The following is a 21099-nucleotide window of genomic DNA, read 5'->3' as shown; positions in this document are numbered from 1 at the left end:
AAATGGACATTTGAATACTTGCCAAGACCAAATTCCATTCATTAAGTTTCTCCATTACCAAACTAGTGCAGAACTGAGGAATTAAGAAATGCCTGTGAGTCCCACCTTTAAAAAAAGCCAATCTAGGGGCAGCTAGGTGGCGCAGTGGATAGAGCACTGGACCTGGAGTCAGGAGTACCTGAGTTCAAATCCAGCCTCAGACACTTAACACTTATTAGCTGTGTGACCCTGGGCAAGTCACTTAACCCCAATTGCCTCACTAAAAAAAAAAAAAACGCCAATCTATAGATGAGAATCTAATGGGGGATGGGGGAAGTGGGCAGAATCCTAGACAGGCAAAATATGGCTTAATATGAAGGAAAATTTCTTAAGAATTAAGGTTTTACTTCCCCCAAATCAGATTCCCCTGAAAGCAGAAACACTGGAGGTCCTTAGGCAGAGGCTAGATCTTAGATTTAGAGCTAAAAGGAACCTCAGAGGCCACTGATTCCAACCCTCTAATTCTACAGGAGAGGAAGCAAATCCCAAGAGAAGGGAAATGGTTTGCTCAAGGTTACACAATGATTTAGTAGCATAGCTGCTTCTCTGCACTCTAAGCTCGTACAGTGAAGTGTGTTATGTACGAAGTCAAAACATCTGTTTCCCTCCCAGGAATGAAACTCATTTTTACAAGTTCCTGCTGGATGGCAGTCAAGTTTTGTAAATTGAAGCCTGAATTGAGGGTCTGGCTAATTCTCTAATTCGGCTAACTCTCCACTCCTATTGATCCCCCAAGGACCAAGCTGCATGCATTCTCAGAAGCATGGGCCAGTGGATAGGGGGTCAGCCCTGGAGTCAGGAAGAACTGGGTTCAAGTGTTGTTTCTGACACATACTGACCATAGGCCAGTCACGTAACTTGACAGTAATCCAGGTGACTCTAAGATTATGAAGTGACTGAGTCAACAGTTACCCTCCACCCTGGTATCTTTGTTCATTTATTTGACAAAGCACCTATTAGCAGCAACTGGTCAGTTACCTTTGTGAAGATCAGGTGTCAAGACTTCAACTTCAGTATATTCCACATCCATATTCAAATGGTCAGGCTCTGTCATAAAGAAATCATAACACACTGTATTAGGTGGCACCTGTCTCCAAGGAGTTCAAAACATGCCACATATTTTACTGTATTCCTAATTCCTAAGAGAGAGGTGGGGTACAGGGCTGCCCTTCAACATCAAGGGCACATGTTAGAGGCCTTCAAACATTCTAAAGACAAAACTGGGACTGATGGTTTAGGGAGAAGCTGATTCTGACTTAATCTAAGGGAAATTTCTTTAACAGTGAGAATTGCCCAATAACAGAATAATCAGCCTTAGGAATAATGAGCTCCCTGTCCCTTTGAATGCTCTGGTGAGTGTCAAATGACTGCTTTGTGAGTGTTGTTAGAGATGGGATTCGAGCTTTGGGTCAAGTTTGGGTGAGATGGCCTCTGAAATCTCTTGAGAATCTAAGATTCTATTAACCTTATTTTAATGAGTTATGGGGCTCATGGAGTTAATGAAGAGCTCTAGTCTTACCCAGATGTAGGACTCAATTGTAGATCCCATAGAAAAGCAATAAATGGCAGGACTAGGCCTAGAATACATGCCTCTGTTATCAACTAAATATATAAGATCAATTGGTCTCCTCTCACATAGCAGAGGGCACCTGTGAGCAGAGCACTACAGCATACATATATGTGTATCCACATATGTATAACACATATAATATATGTACATGTAGATATATCTATACATATATACATAAATTAACTAAATATATTTCTATATAGGTGTATATGTATTTATATATAGTATCCTTATAGTTTTTATAGGTTTATATAATTAAGATCAAATGGGTTATATGTATATATACATATATGCATATGTGTATTATATATATAATATATATTGTGTGTATATACATACATATACACATTTGTTACCAATTTGATCTTAACTATATATAAAACTATATATCAAATGAGTTATATATGTATAAATATGCACATATGTAAATATCATTGTTATATGTGTGTATACATATATGCGTGTATAACCCATTTAATCTTAACTATATGTGTATATATATGCTTACACATATGTGGGTGGGTACACACATGTATTTTTAATTCTGTGCAGGAAGATTTTTAAAGGGCTATGGAAGAGGGCAGCTAGGTGGCGCAGTAGATAGAGCACCGGTCCTGGAAACAGGAGTACCTGAGTTCAAATCTGGCCTCAGACACTTAACACTTACTAGCTGTGTGACCCTGGGCAAGTCACTTAACCCCAATTGCCTCACTAAAAAAAAAAAAAAAAAGGGCTATGGAAGAGAAAGGAAAAAGAATGATCTGAGCACCAGGAAATATCAGTCAGATGTTACCTTCCATGTTTAGATTAAGATGACCTATCCATGACTTTCCAAATACAAAAGGGATTAAGTAAAACAGTATTTCATGACTTTTCCAAACACAAAAGGGATTAAGCTTGGATAATAACCCAGAAGCTTATGCTTTCTCTGAAAGGACAATCCCTCCCACCTCGATAAAATGAATAAAATCTCCCAGAAGGTTATTATTAAATCTGGTCAGATTTATTATATTTCCCTTTCTTGGTAAACACGAAGTCCATAAATACTCTTCTGGGACTAGCATCTTGAAAACCTTGATTTAGATAACCTCTTGATTATCAGGAAATATTCTTCTGGCTTCACCAAAGGATCATGAAGTTACATTTGCAAACAATGTGATATTTTGCCACAAATATCAAAAGGCTTTTACAAAAAAAATTAATCATTTGTACCCTCCAGTTCCTATGCTATCCCAAGGGTGGAAAGAGCTCTAAAAATCTACTTAGTTTATCCCCCTACCTCCAGACATACTGTCTTTTCTGTTGTCTTTGGCAAATGGATAAGAAAACAATTTTCAAAGATTCCCCCCAAAAGTACATTATGCAATCTCTCTCTTGAAAGAATTCCTTAACATCCCTAGACTTCAACGTTCCCATCAGCAAAATGTGTGGGTTGACCTCCTAGACAGAAAGACGCCATACACAACTGTAGAATAATGCATATATTTTTGGATATGACCTATGTGGGAATTTGTTTTGTCTGTGTATATTTGTGACATGGGTTTTGTTTTTACAATGGGGGGTTGGGGAAAGGGACGTGGGAAGTAGAGAAAAGAAATGTTTGTTCATTGAAAAAAAGGGAGAAAAGCTTTTGGGTTTTTTTAAGAGTTGGCTGGACTATATTATCTATAAGGCATTGTTTTGCAGAGGGACATAAGGGAGTTTGAGTATGTGTTAGGTAGTATTTATTGTGTCAAAATAAAATCCATCAGTAATTTTTTTTCAAAATTACATTAGTTATAAGATCACTCTAGTAACAATAGTTTGTGATTAGTGATAAGTGATACTCAAACTCCCTTATGTCCCTCTGCTTTCCACCTCCCTTTTCTCAGTTAATTATTTTCTTTTTTATCCTGTATATAGCTTGCTTTGTAGATATTTATTTCCTAGTTGTTTCCCCTATTAGATTAAATGCTCCTTAAGCATGGATTTAAGATGGGGACTACTGGGGGCGGCTAGGTGGCGCAGTGGATAAAGCACTGGCCCTGGATTCAGGAGTACCTGAGTTCAAATCTGGACTCAGACACTTGACACTTACCAGCTGTGTGACCCTGGACAAGTCACTTAACCCCATTGCTCCGCAAAAAAAAAAAAAAATTAAGATGGGGACTACCAAGAAATCTTTGTCATAGAATCACAGTATGTTGGACCCAGAAAGAGCCTCAGAGATGATCTCTTCCAAACTCCTCATTTAGAGATGAGAGATGAGGAAAATGAGACATATTTAAGCCACATTGCTCATTCCAATATTTAAGTTAATGCCTTCTTAGGGAGAAATAAATTGCAGTTCTATTTTGCATAAAGATCCATCAATCAGTAAACATTTATTAAGTTCTTACTATATGCCATTCACTAAACTAAGCACTGAGAATACAAAAAGATGCACAACACAGCCCTTGCCCTCAAGGAGTGTTTAATCTAATAGGGGAAACAACTAGGAAATAAATATCTACAAAGCAAGCTATATACAGGATAAAAAGGAAATAATTAACAGAGAAAAGGTATTAGAATTAAGAGGGATTGGAAAAGGCTTCCTGTAGAAGTTGAGATTTTTAGATGGGACTAAAAGGCAGTCAGGGAAATCAGTAGACTGAGGTGACAGAGAACATTCCAGAAATGGGAGGAAGACAGAGAAAATTCCCAGAGCCTAGAGATGGAATGTTTTGTTTGTGGGACAAAGAGAGGAAAAATATAGATTTTTTTTTATTATTTTTGCAGGGAAATGAGGGTTAAGTGACTTGTCCAGGGTCACACAGCTAGTAAATGTCAAGTGTCTGAGGCCATATTTGAACTCAGGTCCTCCTGAATCCAGGGCCAGTGCTTTATCCACTGCACCACCTAGCTGTCCCCAAAAGCATAGATTCTTACAGGTGAGGAAACTGAGGCATAATCATTGACAGAAGTAAGAAAAGAATCTGGGATTCCTGATCAAGTTTTTCTCTTTTGTTATATATGAATACATATTTCTTATGAAAAACACTAGAGTGGGACAGGACCTTAATTACCTTTTTGTTCATTTGCTGGTTTCATTGTATGGTTCCCAGTATCATCATTGTATCCTAGTCCAAAAATCAATTACAACTTAATTACTATTCATGGCAAGGGAAAATTGGCTTTATATCAACATCTTCACAAGAAATGAAAGGGCTTTTCTCCCATTTAGTTCAATTAAACAGAAAACAAAATGATTCATATTAATAAGGCAAACCATTTAAGAAAAAAAAAACCTCCTGCCCTAGAAGAAACATCTAGATTTAGAGTTGGAAGAGACCTCCAAGGTTATGTAGTCTAACTTCTTCATTTAAAAAAAGAAAAAGGAAACTGAGGCGCAGCAAGGCTAAGTGACTTGCTTTGACCAACTACCCATTGGACACTGTGAAGTGAATGGCCCTGTAGGCATCTCAAACTTCACATATTCAAAACAGAACCTGTTATCTTTTCTTATTGAAAATTCACCCTTTTGAACTTCCTTATTTCTGTCAAGGGTGCCACCATCTCCCCATTCACCTAGGTTGAAAAACTTGGCATTATCCATGACCTCTCATTCCGCCTCACCCCACATATCCAGTCAATCGCCAAAACTTATTGGTTTGATCTCCACATTTCTTGTACCTGTCTCCTCTCCATTCACACAGTTACCATCCCTCATGACTTCTCTTCTGGACTGTTGTAATAGCCTCAGGACTAGTCTCCCTGCCTCAATTATCTCTCTCCTCTTTTCAGTGTGTCCACCATATAGTCACTAAAGTGATTTTTTCCCAAAGTACAGGTCTGACCTGGTTACTTCCCCATTCAGCAAACTCCAGAGGCTCCCAAGAAACAAACATTTATTAAACCCCTACCACAGTCAGGCAGTGTGTTTAGGTGCTAGGGATGCAAATCCAAAACATAAAAAATATTACTACTTTCAAGAATATCAAGTATATCTCTAAGTATATTCAGAATAATTATGAAGAAAATAAAAACATAAAAAAGATAAAAACCAAACTCTTTTGTTCATCATTTAAAGCAGGGTTATTTCTTCTTCTTCTTCTTCTTCTTCTTCTTCTTCTTCTTCTTCTTCTTCTTCTTCTCCTCCTCCTCCTCCTTCTTCTTCTTTTTTGATGGGACAACAAGGGTTAAGTGACTTGCCCAGGATCACACAGCTAGTAAGTGTCAAGTGTCTGAGGTCAGATTTGAACTCAGATCCTCCTGAATCCAGGGCCAGTGCTTTATCCACTGTGCCACCTAGCTAACCCTAAAACAGGGTTTCTTAAACTTTTTTGACTCACTACACCTTTTCACCCAATAAATTTTTACATTACTCTGGGTATGTAGGTATATAAAATAAACATAAACTTTTACTGTTGCCAAAATTTTCACAACTCCCACATTCAGTTATATGAACCTATATGGGGTCACAACCCATGGTTTTAGAAGCTAGGGTTTAAAGCACCTCACAGTCTGGCTCCAAACTATCTTTGCAGGCTTATTATACATTACCCCCCCTAATGATTAAACTTGTTTCTCCCACATCCTTCTTCATATCCCACCTCCAAGCTTTAGTACAGGCTGTGCCTACACCCTCACCTCACCTCAGACTCTTAGAATCTTTATTTTGTATATAATTAAATATGGTTAAGATGTTTCCCCTGATAAAATGGAAGCTTCTGGAAGCCAAGGAGTATTTCATGTATGTCTTTGTATTCCCAGAAGCTAGTGTGTTCCTAGCATGATAGGGTACTTAATAAATTCTTAGGTTTGAAAATGAATTGCCATTTCATCTCTCACCTCCAAACCTTTGCACACACTATTGCTCAAGCCTCTTCACCTCTACCTCTTGGAAATATTGACTCTTTTCAAGACTCAACTTATCTCTTTCAAGAGGAGTTTTTGTAAATCTGCTTTAACTTATTTAATATAATTATGGATATAGCTTATATTTACTTAACTGTATGTTATATCTAGGACAGATAAGTTGTCCAGTGGATAGAGTGCCAGGCCTGAAGTCAGGAAGACTCATCTTCCTGGTTCAAATATGGTCTCAGATACTTTCTAGCTGTGTGACCCTGGGCAAGTCACTTAATTTGTTTGCCTGACCTGTAAAATGAGTCTGAGAAGGAAATGGCAAACCATTCTAGTATCTCTGCCACAAAAAACCCAAATGGGGTCACAAAGATTTGGACATGACTGAAATGACAGAACAACAAAATATGTTCTATTCTCCTTCTCCACTCCCAAACCTAGACTATAGCACTTTGAGGCCAGAGACCTTTGCCTTTGAATTTATATTCCTAACATGGTGACTGGCACAGAGTAAGAATTTAGTGAATTCTGGTTGAATGGTTGCCCAGAGTCACACAGATAAGATTTGAACTCAGCTTCTCTAACTTCAAATCATCTCATCACACAGTTTCTCATATCCCATCAGCCTGAAATATTTTCTATTTTCTCTTACACACCTCTAACCTCAATGATAAGTCTGCATTATGAAGGATGCTTCAATTTGTGATTCAGAATTCTAACAGAGGAGATAGAGAAGAAGGCAAAAATCTAGCCAGAACAGGTAACTGGGAAGGGGAAACTGAGTACAGTATAATAGAAAGGTGCTGGTTAGGAAGGAAAGTCAAGATGCCATACCAGAGTGACTATTAGCTTCCACATTGGGATCAGATTGCATCTTCTCAGTGTTGGAGTTCGGGGGTGGTCCTGGCCTTAAAATTAAATTTAAAAAGAAAAACAAGAAAAACATATGAGGCCTTTGGTATCCACCCAGAGTCAACAAAATATGACCCAAGAAACTATGCTCAAAGGGCTATGGGCTGTGCATACCCTTTGACCCAGTGATACCACTACTAGGTCTATATCCCAAAAAGATCATAAAAAAGGGGAAAGGACCCATATACATAAAAATATTTATAGCAGCTCTTTTTGTGGTGGCAAAGAATTGAAGGGATGCCCATCAATTGGGGAATGGCTGAACGAGTTGTGGTATATGAATGGAATGGAATGGAATACTTTTGTGCTATAAGAAATGATGAGCAGGCAGATTTCAGGAAAACCTGGAAAGAATTAAGTGGACTGATGCTGAGTAAAGTGAGCAGAACCAGGAGAACATTGTACACAGTAACAGCAACATTGTGTGATGATCAGCTGTGATAGATTTAGCTCTTCTCAGCAATACAATGAATGATCCAAGACAATTCCAAAGGGCTCATGATGGAAAATATTTTCCACATCCAGAAAAAGAACTATGGAATCACGAGGCAGATTGAACCATACTATTTTTTGCTGTTGTTTTCTTCTTTCTTGAGCTTTTGCACTTTTGTTCTGATTCTTCTTTCACAATATGATTAATGTGGAAATATGTTTAATTTGATTGTACATATATAACCTATATCAAATTGCTTTCTGTCTTGGGGAGGAGGGAGGGAAAGGAGGGTAGGAGAAAAATTTGGAACTCAGAATCTTATAAAAAACCACAAATGTTAAAAACTATCTTTACATGTAACTGGAAAAAAATGCTATTAAGATTGAAAAAAATATATGACCCAAGAGATGGTTTGGGGAAAACCAGAAGAGTTTTCTCACATAGGAGAAGAGGCTTTTGACCTCATCTAGAAATTGGACTAAAAAACCCCAAATACTACAACATACTAAAAGATTTGAGTTCTTCCTGCACATGAACTGAAGATAAAACACCACAAAGCAGAGAGAAGCTTTTGAAATCTACTGCCCTGCCCCTCTACCTTGATCCTTACATCTTAAAATTCTATTCTTCCTTCAAGACCTAATTCAAATTCTACCTGCTCTGTGAAGTTTTTCTTGACCTCTCCTGTCAAAAGGGATCTTTTCCTCCTGTCACCTCTCATCACAATGGCACCTTGTTCATATGTCTTCTAAGTGTTATCATATTTTCTTTTGTTTTGTTTCTTTTATTTTAGTTGGTCTAGAATATACCAGTTATCATTGTGGATCAGGAGATCTTTCATAGGAGTGGCTACATGTGACTCATCTTTGTATTTCCCACAGAAGCTGGCACAGCAACTTGCTTGTAGTAAACATTTAATTAATATTTGTTGAACAACTTCATGGATTATGGTCCTGTTCATCTTTCTATTTTATAGGCTACTTGGTTGTTGTTGTTGTTGTTGTTTTGAATGAAATGTCCTGCCTGGTTATGGCCTGGATTGACCGTGAGTAAATGAAAATGTGCTCGAATTTCTGCAGTTGTATTTGAATTTTGTTTATTTTTATAGGGACTTGATTTCTGTTGAGCTTTCCTATATCGGTACCTTTAGTCCATGCAAAGTGTTTCACATAAAAATTATTCAGCTGCAAAGTATTAGCACCAGACTGCAAGCTCCAAGAATGCAGAGGCCCTGTTTTAGGAACTGGACCTATGATTTTACTCAACTCCCAAGAGAGGAAACTCCTTCTTCCAATGCAAATTAGCACCTTTTCTGCAATTTATAGTCTTAGAAAGGGGGCCAAGAACAATGATAGGTGACTCGCCTAGGGTCATGAAGCCAGCATGTGTCAGAGATGGGACTTGAACTCGAGGCTTCCTGGCTCCAAGGTTAGCTCCTGATCTACTAAGACACATTGTTTCATGAGCTTGTTAATTGTCATAATACCTGATATGTGTACGTGTTCTAGAGATTATATGAATAAATATCTTTTACATAGCAGACATTTAATAAATATTTGTTGAATTGGAGGGACATAGTCCCTTCCCTCAAGGAAGCAGGAGTACAGGAACTCAGTTGGGGCCTAGTGACCCCTAGGAATTCCAGAGACCCTTTCCAGGGGTCTTCATGGTGAAAAGTCTTCTAACATTCCCAATTCTGAACAAAAGTGACAAATAATTCCCTCTCTAACTTCACACCATCAGTCAATTTCAACCCATTTACCAAAATAAACAAACTGACCTGGACATCTCCACTGGCATCTGTTTTGCTTTGAAAAGAAAAGCAAAAGTACATTAAAATGTTTTGTATCCCAATAACAGATAATAATAGATCAAGTTTACATGGTGCTTTGAAGTTTGCAAAGTAATTTACATATAAAATTTCATTTGAAACTCTCAGTAGCCCTATAAGCTAAGGTGCTATCATTATATATCATATATTATATGTTATTATATATAATATTATATCATATATATCATATCATTTTACAGATGAGGACACTGAGGTTAAGAGTAACATAAGTAACTTGCCTAAATAGCAATATATTGTATCTAAACCATGTTGGACAGGCTGTGAAGATATTAATAATGACAAAGGAAGAAGAAAAAAGAAGTCCAGCACTCCAACATTTCAAAGTCAAATTAATTTACAGTAAAAAAAAATCAAACAAAAACTGTCATTCTTTTGGTCATATATGATTGAGCTTCAAGAAGGTCCTGTCTCACAAGAGCAAGAAATCAAGCTTCAAGAAAATCTGACCTTATCTTGTCTATTCGAATAGAATAATCATGCAGGCACTAATCCAGGAAATCTATCAGCCTAAACAAGGTACCATTGTTCACCCAGATTTTTTTAAATTAGCACCCATCTCTGCAAAACTTAAATGAATAAATTGAGTCTATCCCCTTGTTCTCAGCCCTAGATTGACCTAGGCTAAATCCAGGGCCCCACCCAGGGCAAGGCTCTGAAGTTAAAATGTTTCTTTCCACCCTCCCTGTGGCACCCTTCATTCCCTGGTGTCCTCATGCTGCTCCCATCTGCCCAGGGCCCCCCACTGTGGCTGCTTATCCCTCTCTGACATAGCCAAAGCAACATACTCTCCAGACCTTCAGGATCCTCTCCTAGACACAAAATACTCAATTGAAATTGACCTGCTCAGGTATCCTCAATGTCCCATTCTTTTGCCACCTTGCTGACTGGCTAGCTAAAGTGATAGGCTAACTTCAGCTGGGGCAGCAGCAGAAAATAAAGTTTAGCTATACTTGTAGATTTGTATTTTAGCAGACACTTACTCCAAAAGAGTAAACATAGTGGACACTTCATATACTCTAACAATTTGAGGGAGAAATATTTGAGAGGAAGTGCAGATTGGGAATGGCTTTCTCTGAAATTATACCACCCCTATTTTATCAGTATGAAGAGCCCTGACCAAACTTAGAAAGTATAAACTCAGGTAAAATTCAGCTCTGAGAAGTTATTTTCCTCTCTCTCTCTCTCTCTCTCTCTCTCTCTCTCTCAATTTTATTTTGTTTTTCTTTTATTTCTTAAAGTAAACTGTGGTTTTGATAACCTGTATGAGCTCTTTCATATTTTTAGAGTGAACAATGGTTGCATAACCTTTGTGAATTCTTTGGTCATTTGTCTTCAGACTTGACAGTTTCTATAATTATTAATGACTTAAAGCAGTTTTTCACATGACTATTGGCAGCTTGAAGAGAGTGAAAGGCACTGAGATGAGAGATGGAGCATTGGTTGTGAGGACAAGTAAATGGGCCATCATCATCAGGGCTCTCCTCCGTGCTGATTGCCACTCTCTGAATGCTCTCTTGCTTATCATTATCTGCATCTGAACCCCTATGATTAATGTGTCTCTTTTCAAGTAGATTTGTAGCTTGTCAAAAATTCTTTCATTATGACCTCCTCTATCTCCCAATCAAGAAAATAATACCTTTCATTCTATCCTGGCAATGACTCCAGACTTGTAAGTAAGTACAGGACTTAAGTACCTGCCCAAGCTAAACTCACAAATCCCCAGATCTATTCAAACTTTAATTTTTTTTATAGATGAGGAAACAGAGGCTCAAAAAGAAATAGTTCCCCAAGGTCACACATTAAGGCTATAGCCAAAATGGGACGAGCATCTGGCCCTCCTGACTCCCAGGCTATGAGCTACCCTAGCCACACACTAAAGATTACCATCAGCACAGAATCATCAATCAAGGGCTAGAGCTAATTCAGTCTACAAATGGGCAAAATAAGGGTCAGAGAGGGGAGGGGACTGGTCCAAGGAAACATCACTAATACATGATAGGGAAAGAAATTTAACCTAGACTCTCTGACTCCAAAGTTCTCTTTCTATTATCACATGCTGTGAGAACGTCATGAAATACTATACTTAGCTCCCACTATATGCATCACACAGTGGTAGGTTACCAAGGTCCCTGAGTAGAACTCCCTGTTCATAATCTAAATTCACCGCTGCTAGGACAGCTAGATTGTGCAGTGGATAGAGTCCCAGGCCTGAATTCAGGAAGACTCATCTTCCTGAGTTCAAATCTAGCTTTAGAACACTTACTAGTTGTGTGACCCTGGGCAAGTCACTTAACCCCATTTGCTTCAGTTTCCTCATCTGTGAAATAAGCTGGAGAAGGAAATGGAAAACCACCCCAGTATCTTGGCTATGAAAACCCCAAGTAGAGTCAAAAAGAGCTGGATGCAACTGAAAAACAACTGAACAGCAACACTACTGGGCTTAGTTAACTTCTTTTCAAGAGTAACTCATGGTTTAAAAAAAAAAAAGACACACTACTCACCCTTTGATTTCTTAAAAAAGTACCATCTGGCCACAACAACCAATGCAATGATTATGGCACCAATGATGACCACTGCAATCAGACCCTTCATCCAAGGAGCAAGAGTGACTGAAAATGAAATCAATCATAACTCACACTTTTATAAGGTTTGGAAGTCTGCAAAGAATTTACATTTGTGATCTCATTTGAGGCTCACAACAACACTATGGGGTAGATTATTATCATAATCTAACCTCCTCCTACCTTTCCAGTCTTCTTGCATCTTACTCCCCAATTTAGGCTCTTTAACCCAGTGACACTGGCCGCCCCCTGGCTATTCCACAAACAAGACATTCCATCTCTCAACTCCAGGCATTTTCTCTGGCTGTCCCCTTTGCCTTGTATACTCTCTCTCCCCCATTCTGCCTACTGGACTCCCTGGCTTCCCTTCAATCCCAACCAAAATCTCATCTTTTATTGGAAGCTTTCCTCCTCCCTCCCAATTCTTCCATTCTAATACCTTCCCTCTGTTAATTATTTCCTATTGATGCAATATATTAACTTGCTTTGTACATGTTTGTTTCCATGTTATTGCCCCCAATAGATTGTAAGCTCCTTGAATTCAGGGGCTGTCTTTAGCCTCTTTTTATATTCCCAGCACTTAGCATAGTCCCTAGCCCCTAGTAGCACTTAATAAATATTTATGGAGGGGCAGCTAGGTGGCTCAGTGGATAGAGCACTGGCTCTGGATTCAGGAGGACCTGAGTTCAAATCCAGCCTCAGACCCTTCACACTTACTAGCTGTGTGACCCTGGGCAAGTCACTTAACCCCAATTGCCTCACAAAAAAAATATTATGGATTGATTGATTATCCTCATTTTACAGAAAAGAAAACTGAGGCACATGGTGGTTAAATAATTTGTCTATGGGCATACAAAGAGTTAGAAGTGGAATGTGAGCCTAGGGTCTTCCTCCTCCAAGTTCAGCACTCTAACCACTGAATCACACTATCTCTCCAAATACACAGGAGGTTTTCTGGACTGTCAAGAAGCTGCTTTAGGAGAAGGCAAAAAGTTAAACTTATTTTGATGGTTGTTGCCACTACTTTTAAATTTAGCATTTTTTTCTGAAATACTTGGGGGTATACTTCACACAAATCACCTTTACCCAATTAACTTCAACTTTCAAGACAAGTAGGGTTCAGATTGTCCTTTCCATTTCCCAGAGATGATAACCCTGATTACCAAAGGGAAAATGGGTCATTGGATCATAAGATTGAAATCACAAATGATCCTAAGAGATTGGCTATTCTAGATGTTTGCAGGTTGGGGAAACAGAGGAAACTGAAGCACAGTATGATCATCTATTCATTTTTTTTTTTGGTGGGGCAATGGGGGTTAAGTGACTTGCCCAGGGTCACACAGCTAGTAATGTCAAGTGTCTGAGGCGGGATTTGAACTCAGGTACTCCTGAATCCAGAGCTGGTGCTTTATCCACTGCGCCACCTAGCCACCCCATCTATTCATTTTTCAGATGTGGAAACTGAGAGCCAGGCTCACACAGGAATATGGGGAAGAGTCAGGTTTTTAGCCCATGTCCTCTTTTCAAATTCCACACTACACCAGCCTATCTGACTTAGCAAGTGGCAAACTCAAACAATAGAACTTGGGTCTCATAATTCTCTTGAATATACTCTAGAACAGTGATTCCCAACCTGTGGATCAACTGAGTTAATGAAAGGGGCCCATCTCATTAAATAAACAATATACCTGCTGTCATACAAAGAATAAATAACATCTTATACATAAACGTATCATTTTTTCCAAATGTATGTAGATGTCGTGATGATGAATAAAATATAAATACATTTATAAATGTGTTGTTAAAGTTGTAATGATTCTTTGTTATTTTGCATTTCTCTCAATCTACTAATATCTAGGACATTTGGTGGGGCATTAAAAAAGAATTCCCACTGTTGTAAAGGCCAGGAAATCTATGTTCTAAAAAGCCAGTCCATGTTGTCTCCCCCAAATAGTGCCCTCTTTGTTGGTGATGCCCTTCAGGCAACACACATCACTGAATGGGTACTAACTTACCTTTGACAGTGATAATGTTGCTCTTTGAGATCCTGCTGTGGATGTTGGCCCTGTTGGAAGCTGTACAATAATACTGCCCCTCATCCTTCTTGCTGACTTCTAAGTTATCCCAGATTGCTTTGGTGTCATTCAAGGTTGTTTCATAAGAAGGGACCACAGCATTATGTTTATAAAACTTATAGTGAATTGGCCAAGACCCTTCATCTGTGCTGCATAGGAGTGCGACATTTTGCCCACTCTCTACTTCTTCATGAAGCAGATTGGATAAGTTGACCCTGGAAACTGGAACTAGAAGAAAAGAAATAGGATAAAGATCTTCAAAAAAGGGGTGGGGGACAAATAATAGGCTATGGTAATCCTTAAGGAGGCCTATATTGTGAATCTAGTACTTAACAAAGCTGGAGGACCACCTGATGTGAATGTTTTAGAGGAGATTCTTATCTAAGTTCAGGTTGGCCAAGATGACCTCTGGGGTTCCTTCCAATGTATTTTGTTTGTTTGTTTGTTTGTTTGTTTGTTATGCAGGGCAATGAGGGTTAAGTGACTTGCCCAGGGTTACACAGCTAGTAAATGTCAAGTGTCTGAGGCAGGATTTGAACTCAGGTCCTCCTGAATCCAAAGCTGGTGCTTTATCCACTGCACCACCTAGTTGTCCCCAGTTCCTTCCAATGTTGACATTCTATGATTCTGAAATAATAACAGTTGACATCTACATCTCATAAAATACTTTACAAACAATATCTCTTTATAGTTATCCCTTCCACATTGTGACTTTACCCATCATGGTTTCAATATATCATGGATTAGCATAAGAAATATTTAATTTAATATTTAATTCCATTTAGTGAATTTGGGGGTGGAGTTTTGCAGAAGCTACAGATCATATGTGAAAGCCAACAGATGACACAGAAAAAGTTTAGAAACTCAGAAGTCCATAAAATATATGTATAGTATTGTATAATATCAACATATTTTATCTTTTTTGGGGGAGGGCCATGAGGGTTAAGTGACTTGCCTAGGGTCACACAGCTAGTGTCAAGTGTCTGAGGCCAGATTTGAACTCAGGTCCTCCTGAATCTAGGGTCTGTGCTTTATCCACTGTGTCACCTAGCTACCCGCTATTTTCTCTTTTAATACCATAATAATTCAAACTTCTTCTCTGGTATGAAAGGAGGGCCAAAAATTTTTTCATGCATTTTCCAGATCACAGGGTTGCCAAGATCCTAACTCTTGAGATGTAGAAGGGATAACTATACATTATTACACATTAACTCTGTGAGATAGGTAATAAACATTGTTATCCCACTTTATAGATGAAGGAGTTGAGGAACAGAGAGGTTTTAAATGACTACCAAGATCACTCAGATTGTAAGGGGCAAACACACTGAATAATAGGGTCAAAGGTCAAGAACTGAACGGGAACTTGGAAGACACTGAGTCTGCCCAACTCCACCCCACCCCCCCTCACTTTATGGATGAGGAAAGTAAAGCTTAATGAATTGAAGGGACTTGCCCAAGGTCACTTGGGTAGAAAGTGGCAGAACTAAAATTTTAACTGAGTCCTCTGATTAAAAATTCATCACTTTTTACTGTGTCTTATGACCACCTCCCCTGTTTTCTTGTTAGCTTTGGAATGGCTCTTTCCTCTTCCAATTCACTTCCTTCCTCAAACCAAGTCATTCCCATGTTCTCCAGGAGACCATCCCTAGCTAAGCAGACTCATTTCCTTTCACCTCATACTCCTCTTTTTTTTTTTTTTTGGTTTCTTTTAGTGAGGTAATTGGGGTTAAGTGACTTGCCCAGGGTCACACAGCTAGTAAGTGTTAAGTGTCTGAGGCCGGATTTGAACTCAGGTACTCCTGACTCCAGGGCCAGTGCTCTATCCACTGTGCCACCTAGCTGCCCCACCTCATACTCCTCTTCAACAAGCAATGCTGTTGGCTTCTCCTCACTAATCACAATGCCAGCCCCTTACTTTATCTATCATTTGATTTGTATCCTTATTTCACAGAATCTTAGAGTTAGGAGAAAAAAAAAAAACAAACCTTAGGCCAGCAGGTTTTGAACAACTTTTTAGAACCCATCATAATGAAATCACAGATATATTCAGGTATTTCTCAAGCTTGGGTCTTAAATCCCTCTGGACTGATTACATGCCACTGTCCTTAGGTTCCAGCCAAACTGACCTATTTGTTGTTCTCTGTATTTGCCATCTCCCAGCACCATGCCTTTTCACAAAGATGTCCCCTATGCCTGCACTGTACTCCCTATCAATCTCTGACTCTTAGAATACTTAACTTCCAAGGTTCAGCTCAGTTGCCACTTCCTGCACCAAGTCTATCCTGATCCTCCAGTTGTGAGTAGCCCCCTCCTTGGAAATTACTTTGCACTTACCACATATCATCTATTTACTTGACCTCATATGTTATCTCTTGACAATAGACTGTGGGGCAGCTAGGTGGCCCAGTGGATAGAGCACTGGCCCTGAAGTTGGGAGGACCTGAGTTCAAATCTCACCTCAGAGACTTACTAGATGTGTGACCCTGGGCAAGTCACTTAACCCCAATTGCTTTAAATATCCAGGGCCATCTCCAGTTGTCCTGGTGTAAATCTTGCCCCTGGACCAAGATGGCTCTAGAGGAAAGAGTGAGGTTAGTGACCTTGCAAAGCCCCCCCCTCACTTAAATCCAATTCAGTGCAAGTTATGACATCACTCTGTCCTCTTCAAGAATGAAGGACCAGGGGTAGCTAGGTGGCACAGCAGATAAAGCACCAGCCCTGGATTCATGAGGACCTGAGTTCAAATCCTGCCTCTGATACTTGGCACTTACTAGCTGTGTGACCGTGAGCAAGTCACTTAACCCTCATTGCCCTGCAAAAATTAATTAATTAATTAAAATAAAGAATTAAGTACCAGTAACAACAATAGACTGTAAACTCCTTTAAAAGGGGGACTGTTTCATCTTTGCAACCCTACTCCCTGGTACATAAGTACTTAATAAAAGCCCTTTAAATGAATGAATATCACAGAAGGCAAAGACATGTCTTATAAATCTTATGTCCTCCACCATGTATAGTATAATGCCAATATGTTTTCAAATTTAATTTTTTTAATTGTATCAATATTAGCCTGTTTTAGAATGTAAGCTCCTGTAGGGCAGGGGGCAATATCATATCTTCCAGTAAAATGTAATTTCCTTAAATAAGGATTATTCCATTTTTATCTCTAAAGTCCCATCATCTGGCACAATGCTTTGCACACAGAAGACATTTTGTAAGTACTTGTTTGTTAGATTAATTAGTTAGTAAAAAAAATTAAATATCAAAACTGGAAGAGGTCTTGAAGATTCTCTAGTCAAAACCACCAATGTTATTACTGACCTCTCAGTTGACCCCTCTGTTGTCTTTGACACTGCTGATTACTCTCTCCTTGATACTGTCTTCATTCTAGGTTTTTGGGACACGGCTCTCTCCTGGTTCACCTACTACCTATCTGACCACTCTCTGTTTCCCCTGATATGTCACACCCTCTAACTATAGGTATTCTTCAGGATTCCATCCTGGGAACGCTTCTCTTCTCCCTCTATACTACTTCCCATAGTGATCTTATCTCTATGCTGATGCCCCCAAACTCTCGGATGACCTTGAATCTTGCATCTTCAATTGTTTTTCAAACATCTCAAACTGCCTGTCCAATAGACACCTTGAACTCAATATATCAAAAGCGGAACTCATCATCTTTCTCCCTTAGCCTTCCCACTTCCCACCTTCTCTATTACCACAGAAGACAATAAGATCTTCCCAGTCCATCAAGCTCACAGTCTAAGAGTCATCCTGGATTCCTCATCCTCTCTCATCCCCATATCCAAGCTATTGCCAAGGCCTGTTGATTTCCCTTTTGCAACATCTCTAGAATACAACCCCTTCTCCCCTTTGACATTGCCACAGCTCCTTTTTACCTCGCACTTGGACGATTACAATAGACTGCTATGGGTATGGTTGCCTCTCTCTATTCCAATCCATCCTCCATTAAGCCATTAAAGAGAATTTCCTAAAGTGTAAGACTGACCATGTCACCCACTACCTCAATAAACTCTAGTGGTTCCCTATTACCCCCAGAATGGTCTGTTTGGCATTCAAAGCCTTCATAACCCTTCCTGTCTTTCTAGTCTTAGACCATCTTCCCTGACAAGTACACTGCAACCCAGTGACATTGGCCTCCTGGCTGTTCCACAAACAAGACACTCTATCTCTCCACCCCAGGCATTTTTCTCTGCCTGTCCCCCATGCCCGGAACATTCTGTCTCCTCAGTTCTGCCTACTGAACAACCTGCTTCCCTTCAATCCCAACTAAAATTACATCTTGTACTGGAAGACTTCCCCAACCCCTCTTAGTTCTAGTAGCTTCTCTTTGTTAATTATTTCCTATTGATCCTGTATATAGTTTTCTTTGTATATATTTGTCTATCTTTGCAATGTCTTCCCTATTTAGTTTGTCTCCTCCAATAGATTGTAAGCTCCTTCAGAGCAGGTACTGCCTTTTGCCTCTTTCTGTATTCCCATTGCTTAGCAGTGAGTGGCACGTAGTGGGCACTTAAAATGAAAACTCAGTGAGTTAGTGGCAGAGTTGAGACTCACATTTCCTGATAATCTAACCTGGTCTCTTTCCATATCAATTTGTAGAGCACTTAGCATAGGGTCACATATTGCTAATTATAAATGATCTTTGATGGGGGGAGGGGTAAAGAGGAAGAAGAGCCAGAGATATTTAATAAATCACTACAAGGTACTCCAAAATACATGAGACTGATCGTCTGTCCTAAGAAGAATATATCAAAAAGATGCAAACAGCAGTTTCCAATAACCCTCATGGATGTTGTGATTTAATTCATCAAAAATTTATTGAATGCCTATTATTTACCAAGAGTTGTGATAGACAGACTAGGCTCATAAGAAATCCAAGTGAAAATCTCATCCTTAAGGCAAATAGCATATTTAGCTGGTGTGCGTAATTAGGATTAACATTACGAAGCCCTACATGAGCCTCTCTAGATATTAGGAGGGCTACAGATCACAAAGTTCTAAGATCTCAAAGAGAAGTCAAATGTACTGCTCAAAAATGTCTCCTTGGTTTCATGCTATTCATTCAAAGAACCAGCACCAATAGCTAACAATTTTGATGCCATGGGGTAGTATGCAATGTATGCTCAAATCAACTTTTTAAATACAAATTCAGTTAAGGGGGGGAGGTTGGACCCCTGTGAGATGAGACCCTGTCAGCTCACTGCTGGTTAGGCTACAATTCAGGGGAACATAGTGGAATGAAATGGGAAAGAATCCACCTGAGATGGGTAGCGTCCTATTTAAACACTTGCTGTTAATAACTAGATGCTAAGTTCCATTGCTTCTCAGAGTATAGGTTCTCAACACCTTCTAAACTTCAATACCTTTGAGGCAGGGCCTTGCTCACCCCTACCCTACTGATAGCTTTGAAACAAATTTTCTAGGAGTCCTAAATTAAACATTTTAATTTCCTTCCAAAACTCAAACTCCATTCCTGCTATTTTTTCCCAGTCTCCCATTTTAAAGGTTCTAATAAAGGGCCACATTCAACCAGGTTATCCCAAACTAGCTATCCCAAGCATTTTTCCTATAGTTATCTAATGGACTCTGGCAACCATATCCAGTAAAGGCTGCCCCACCATCATATTACTTCCACCAATCTCTTTTCACCATCCTACCCCTATTGTTAAGTGGAATGACATTTAAGTCTTCAGTTTATGTGCTGTTTCCTTGAAGGTGTTTATAGGTGTTTGTTTGTTTTTTAATTATACAAATTATAAATTATTTGTACAAACTACATAAACCCATAATTTGCCTATATTAGGAGTGGATCATTGGGTTCTCATATTTTGATCATACAGTATCTTCTGTTATTAAGAAAAGTTCAATCTCTTTACATCTGAGAGGAACCTGGCAAAGTCTGTTACTAGCAATTCATGTGCCACTGTGGAACATAGATGCCAATAATGATATATCTTCTCCGGCCTTGCCACTTTCCAGGTCTGCAGGGAAGCTAGTGTTTCAATCATATCGACTGCTATAACTTCTAACATTCATTACATCACAGGCACACAACTTTCTGTTTCTTGTCCGATACACCTTGCTTTTTTGTTACATGGGGCTCTTGTCACCACAAATGATGACCAGACACTTTTTCCATCTTTCTTTGGGGGGGAGGATGTGCTCTCTCTCCTCTGATTTCTTTGCTTCTCAAGTCTCCAGAGTGAAATTTTAAAAATTGATGTTGAATTTATTATGTTATTTATTGCACTCAATTTAACTACTATTTTTTTTTTGCGGGGCAATGGGGGTTAAGTGACTTGCCCAGGGTCACACAGCTAGTAAGTTTTAAATGTCTGAAGCCGGATTTGAACTCAGGTACTCCTGAATCCAGAGCCGGTGCTTTATCCACTGTGCCACCTAGCCGCCCCCTAACTACTAATTTTGATTTCAGGGAATCTAGAATTTCTAATGTACTGTCGTTCCCCCCCATATTTTTCTTCATGTTCTTGTTTCATTGCCTTATTTGGGCAATTTAAGTTTCCTCCTACACACAACTGCTAGATATTGACATAACTTTTGATGTCTTTCCTCAGGCCTTTCATAGTTTTTTCAAGTCATTTTGCCATTGGATGGGGTGGGGGTGGGGTGGGGTTGATGATAGATCTACCTTCCACCTTGTTGTTCATAACAAGGCAATGTTCACTATTGTACAAAGTCCTTGAATTCAGAGTGGGACCACCCTGAAATCTTAGGAAACCATGTCTTTTTTCTTTGATTCTTTCAAGCCATTGCAACACATTTAGTTCCTACCATGTGCCAGGCCCTGT

At 39.1% G+C, this 21099-nt stretch overlaps 1 protein-coding gene across 11 annotated transcripts in view; it reads right to left on the bottom strand.

Moving 5' to 3' along the window:
• The window catches only part of PECAM1 (platelet and endothelial cell adhesion molecule 1), a 102727-nt gene that overhangs the window by 46839 nt on the left and 34789 nt on the right, over window positions 1-21099 (bottom strand). For 5 of the 11 annotated variants that reach the window (XM_043964374.1, XM_043964376.1, XM_043964378.1 and 2 more), the window contains exons 8-13: window positions 14207-14494; window positions 12132-12239; window positions 9559-9586; window positions 7268-7341; window positions 4654-4713; window positions 1018-1086 (exon numbers count right to left, since the gene is read on the bottom strand). In XM_043964374.1, coding sequence (XP_043820309.1) covers window positions 1018-1086; window positions 4654-4713; window positions 7268-7341; window positions 9559-9586; window positions 12132-12239; window positions 14207-14494 — 627 coding nt within the window. The remainder of the gene's footprint in view (window positions 1-1017; window positions 1087-4653; window positions 4714-7267; window positions 7342-9558; window positions 9587-12131; window positions 12240-14206; window positions 14495-21099) is intronic. The other 6 variants (XM_043964379.1, XM_043964382.1, XM_043964384.1 and 3 more) reach the window with 2 other exon arrangements.

The sequence above is a fragment of the Dromiciops gliroides genome, chromosome 4 (assembly GCF_019393635.1).
Source record: "Dromiciops gliroides isolate mDroGli1 chromosome 4, mDroGli1.pri, whole genome shotgun sequence".
Taxonomy (NCBI): domain Eukaryota; kingdom Metazoa; phylum Chordata; class Mammalia; order Microbiotheria; family Microbiotheriidae; genus Dromiciops; species Dromiciops gliroides.
This window is presented reverse-complemented; position numbering and strand designations above follow the sequence as displayed.